The following is a 5566-nucleotide window of genomic DNA, read 5'->3' as shown; positions in this document are numbered from 1 at the left end:
ATTACCCAATAAACAACATACCCATGAACACAAATTTCAATGAAGAAGACACAGCTCAGGTGATTTCCGTTCTATTTTTGAGTGGAAGTTGGACGATTGCCCCCTGGTGGTGGTACTCAGTACAAAAGAAATTGTCATGAACATATTGTAACAGCGCCAGGATATCAGATTATTACTTAAAATTGTTTATCAATAAACAATTAACCCTTTGTCAATAAAACTGCATCAATTCAATTTAATGTCTGTAGCAGTGTCCATGAACCCTTCAGAATAAATCACTCGACTAATACTCCAACCCCATGCTGTTTTCCAGCTGTGCCACTAAGGAGCACTAGTGCTCTGTATTGTATGGAGCTTCTTAATAAATTCCATCAGGTTTCCAGCCTTTACATTTGCTGTCTGTCACCCTCAACTTGCATAAGCAGTGCTCACTCTTCATGGTGTTGGCACCATGTTTGTTTGTTTGTTGGAGAAACACCCCCCCCCCCCCCCCCCCCCAACACGACCACCACCATCTTGGCGGTTCTCTTTGCCAGAACGTGGTGTGACGGTGGCCATCTCCTTGGTCCGTTCTTCCTGCCATATCATTCACGTTTCATTTGTCTGCTTGTCTGTTTTGTGTTTGGAGACTTGTCCTTCATGGCTGTTTTATCCCTTGTTTTCACTGCATCTGCTGCTGAGGACTACATGTCAACAATGAGCTAGATTTCTCTACCTGCTTTTGGTTTCTCCTGGCTGGAGCTGACCTCTCTACTGACACTTGTTATTAAAATAATGCCTGATGTCTCACACTGGGTCTTCTACCATGACATGTCAATGATCTCTCAAAACAATGCAGCCAATGGCTGAAAAAGGAACTCTCTCTGACCTTAATGAAAAAATGTTTAATCAGTACAAAAATGCCACCATGGTTCTTACTACAATGGCTCATTGAAAATGGCGTTCCGCTGTCGTCGTATCTAGATAGTCCCCTTTGTCTGTGATGGTTGTTGATCACTCACTATCAAAACCCCTCTCATCTGACTACATATGGTATGGTATGCTTTATTGTCATTACACATTACACAACGAGATTACGTTCCTCCGGGCCCAGAGCGGCCGCAGCATCAGAAACGCGCCGCTGGTTCCACAGCAAGAGCTGTAGCAGTCCTTCCTGCTTTGTATCTCATATGCTAACTAAACCAGAAGATCTCCCCAGAAACACTCTGGTTTGGAACTTTTATCATGACAACAATACCACTGAGTGTGGTGAGATATACAGTACTTAACCCTGGAGTCCATAGGATGATTTCTTGCACCTGGCTCTGAGAACTGGGCCATTTTATTTTCTGGAGAGAATCACAGAGAGTTTTCCACCTGAACTTCAGAGGTTTCCAAACATGCCAGGGTTGTACTGTTGATATGAAATAAGCAGAGCCCTGCATGAAACAAGATGCAATGACTAGACGGCCATTAAAACAAGATTTGCCTGAAGATCTTATACAAAAGGTGATGGTGAATATATAAATTTTTCTTGATAACTACCAAATGAGTGGAAGCTGCAGGTGATCACTTAAGTTATCCTTCAACTCATCTTCTGTAGCATAAATTCCAAGTGCATAGTCTTAATTAAAGCATCAGATACAACATTATAATGTACTATTTCCTCTATAGTCTTTGTGATGGGTAAATCAGAAGTGTATGACTTCAGATCTCCCATGTACTGTCAATTTACCATAAAGCATGGATGCTTCATGGAATCTATGGATCTATGGAATCTATCGACCTTGGGAATCTGTGGATCTGTGAAAACTAACTGAGCGGGAGCAGGAGTTGAACCATTTAAATAGCACTGGAGCAGGAGACTCTAAGCTGTAATAAATTGTGAATGATAAAGATCAGACTGTGATCTAGCAATGTTCCTGAGGTTGAAAAATGCGGCTTTATTGATGTTTTTAATATGACTCAAATTTCAAAATGAGTAGAAGACACCAGCAGTTGTATTTCTGCAGTTCTATAGTTCAACATGTTTTATTTAGGAAACCCAACAGTTAGGTGGTTAGATCCTTGCGTACCGTCGCTTCTTACACACAAATGGATAACTCATGTAACAAATACAGTCATTCATTTTCAGGTCATCTGTGGTAAAGAAATAAATGTAAAAAGCATTATTAAATCACTGTAAATCTTAATCATCATTAATAATGCATTAGATTAGTCAGCATTTCCTGAGAAACCTCATTCAAATGCAGTTCAGGGAACTGGTGTGACCCACAGAGTCCATGAATGGACTTTAGTTTAGTATTTCCTAACCCCTAATTCCTTATCCAATTAAAACCTATAATAACACATCTATTAATCTTGTTACATCTTTTAAAAATAATAGAACATGCATATGCATATAAGCATACATATAAGATGTGATGTCATTAAAATGGTTAGATCAGTTGTTTTAAAATTAGCTTTAGGTTTTGGTGAGTTGATTTAATTGATTGAATTCTAGCACCATTCTGAATTCTTCCACTTCACAGCTCAAACCTGCATCTGTGTACTACTGTTAGTCCTGGTCCTGGATTAGCAAGGGTTACATTGCATGCAAGGACGTGTATTCAGGATTATTTAGGCCACCCAGAATAACCTATAGTGCCACAACATTCTGGCATCAATAATACACTAAAACAATCAATGCCTTAAATTCAATTTTCCTGCATTTCATTACATTTCGGTGTCAGAAAATGCAAACATTATCCAACACAGTACAAATTCTAAAATCGTTGAAGGTATTTAAACCTGGGTGGGATTTTGTCAAACTTTCTGTGGAGAAAACATTACAGCTATTGTCATAAGCCATAACGAATCAAATACAAGTACCTCCAACATTCATTTGCATGCAGTCTTCATTATTCAAGTAGTTATCAGGCTGATTAGTGCTCCAATAGTAGAAGTTCATTTCGGTTCCATCGCTCCAAAACCATTGTCCTTCCTGCACAGAGTAAGGACGGTCAAATTCAGAGGCCTTGATAGGGGAAATTTAATTTATAATTGATAATCTGATTATTAAATTAATACATGAAAATCTGAGAAGGCTTACTTTCAAAGCATCATTGCCACCTATCCAGGTTACACGGAAAGTGTCAGACATTTCTTTGATAAGATTTTGTAAAAACTTGTACTCTGAAATGGTGTGTACTGAAGCCAGGTTGCCACCATGTCTCAAACAGGTACTCTGGAGTGGGGAAGACACAGACAGACAAAACAAGAAATACAAGATACAGTGATGAGATGAATTGCATGTTGAAAATAAAGTGCTAATGGGCTAGCTGTGTCACTTGCACTGTACCTCAGCTTCAGCCCATGTGACATAGGAACTAAAAAACCTGTAACATCTCTGTCCATACAGAGTCCAGCGATAGGGACAAGAAAGAGTCTCTGAAAATGAAAGAACTTTTGATTATGCTTTTTAAAATGGTATGTGACAAACAAAAAACACTCCTATCCTACTAGTTAAACAATAACAACAACAATAATATTGTTTAATTGTCACGTTACAGTCCCCGACCCCTCCCTTTTGGGCGTGTGTTTACGTTGTCTACATCTAGTCATCTGCGTCTGTGGATCTCCGTGGGTGCGGTTATGTCTTGTGATCATCTTTCTCACCTGTGGCTTGTCTCATCATCACGTGGGGTTTATGTGGTTTGTCTATTTAATGTGCGTTCGCGCAGTGTCCTGTGCTCGTCGTTGTTCTGAGTCTACATATTTGTGTGTGTTTACGTGTTCCATGTGCGCTAACTGCGCTATGTCAGTAATAAAGTGACCGTGAGTGAACGGAAGGAATCTGTGCCTCGTCCTTTGCCCCGCACGGCGCGTCACATTAATAATAATAATCAATTATCTTTTCAAAATTCTGTATACAGGAGTTCATTACATCCCGAGATCTCATAACAAAAAAATTGATCTATAGACCTTGTTATGGAAAATAAATTATTAATAATAATTTAAAATTATTTTAATTATAATTAATATATAATTGTATTATATAAATTATAATAATAATATTATTATATATATATTAATACAATTGTATTATATAAATAAAACAATTATGCACACATATACACACACACACACTGAACTATGAACGATAAATTTTACCTTGGGATATTTCTGTTCCTCCTACAAATATGCAAATACATTTAATACAATTAATTGTATATAAATAATACAATTACACACACACACACACTAAACTATGAACAATATAATTTTTACCTTGGGATAATACTGTTCCTCCTGCAAATATGCAAATACATATAAATGTATTTTTTCATTTTTTTATTTGGCTCTATAAGCCAAAGGGAAAGATAAGGCACCATACAATACAAGCATTATTAAGCACAGGTTGCATAAATAAAGTTCCCTTTATACAAAACTGTAGTGGTCGTGTGAACTACAATTGTGTCAGTCTGACAACATGCAGACTTGGGAAATTGCTATCAAACCATAATCCAATATAAACTACTGACTAGCTTATTTAGATGTTAAATAAATGTACGAATTACTACTATTCTAAAACATGCTTTATAATTCCTATTTATCAATCTAGTTAGATAATCCCACTGTAACAATGTGACGGTGTCACACTATTAGGAAAAATAAAAAAATATTTTATTTTGTATTTATCTTACCAGTAAGTACAAGACAGAGGAGCAGGGACACCTTCCAGATTGCCATTACTGTGGACCAAAGGCTGAAATGGAAAAGCAAATACTAATAAACTAATCTAATGAATAATTTTTAAAGATAAAAGTCCTCTTTTACTTCTTCTTTTCTTTGTCCTTTTCCCACTATTATTATTATGTTTTAAGATGAAATTATGATGCTACCTGTTGGCAGCTGTGTTTTCTCAACACTCTTTTAGATGGAGAGATCGATGTGGTTGGGTAGCTCTGTAAACATTCATGCCTGGTTGTCTTATACACTATAAAAACAGGATGTGATGCCAAGCTTCCTTTCTTAGTCATTAATAACATCGGTAATGACATTAACTTAACTTCTAGCTAAAATGACTTAACTTCTAGCTAAAATGACTTAACTTCTAGCTAAAATCATAAAGTGATGCACACCTGTTCATAGGAAAACACATTTCAATATGAAGGAAGGCCAACATCAACACACACACACACACACACACACACACACACACACACACACACACACACACACACACACACACACAGTTGCAGAGTCATTATGATGAGCATGAAGGAGCTATCAGGATGCTGGAGTTTTGCAGATAGTCTTCTTTGGGGCAACTGTAGCCTACAAATTTGTGATAAAATGTCATCTCATTGTTTAAAAGCTATTCGGAAAACATTTCAAAATCTCATCAAACAAACAATGTTTGTGTCAAACAAAACACTGGAGCACTTCATTTTTCCCCTCAAACCTCTGCACACAATAAAACCATAATGACAAAGTGAAAATGTTTTTTTGAATTTTAGCAAATTTATTAAAAATAAAAAAACAATAAAATCTCATATACATCACGTGAATTCTTTCCAGATGCTCTGTAACAAGCCCTGAACTG

The 5566-nt window shown here is 36.9% G+C and overlaps 1 protein-coding gene across 2 annotated transcripts; it reads right to left on the bottom strand.

Moving 5' to 3' along the window:
• Positions 1 to 1928: 1928 nt before the first annotated feature.
• On the bottom strand, positions 1929 to 4972 carry LOC143527683 (galactose-specific lectin nattectin-like). Of its 2 annotated transcripts, XM_077022975.1 has the most exons (8): positions 4863 to 4964; positions 4665 to 4726; positions 4249 to 4269; positions 4132 to 4152; positions 3320 to 3408; positions 3071 to 3205; positions 2851 to 2962; positions 1933 to 2118 (listed from the first exon to the last, which is right to left on the bottom strand). In XM_077022975.1, the coding sequence occupies exons 2-8, from the start codon at positions 4708 to 4710 to the stop codon at positions 2039 to 2041; spliced, it is 504 nt and encodes a 167-aa protein (XP_076879090.1). In that variant the 5' UTR covers positions 4711 to 4726; positions 4863 to 4964; the 3' UTR covers positions 1933 to 2038. The 2 variants fall into 2 exon arrangements, with proteins under 2 accessions (XP_076879091.1, XP_076879090.1); XM_077022976.1 differs by lacking the exon at positions 4132 to 4152 and having other exon boundaries at positions 1929 to 2118; positions 4863 to 4972.
• Between the last annotated feature and the right edge of the window lie 594 nt (positions 4973 to 5566).

This window comes from Brachyhypopomus gauderio, chromosome 11, assembly GCF_052324685.1.
Source record: "Brachyhypopomus gauderio isolate BG-103 chromosome 11, BGAUD_0.2, whole genome shotgun sequence".
NCBI classification, from domain to species: domain Eukaryota; kingdom Metazoa; phylum Chordata; class Actinopteri; order Gymnotiformes; family Hypopomidae; genus Brachyhypopomus; species Brachyhypopomus gauderio.
The sequence above is the reverse complement of the archived record's forward strand: the minus strand, read 5'-3'. Positions and strand labels throughout refer to the sequence as shown.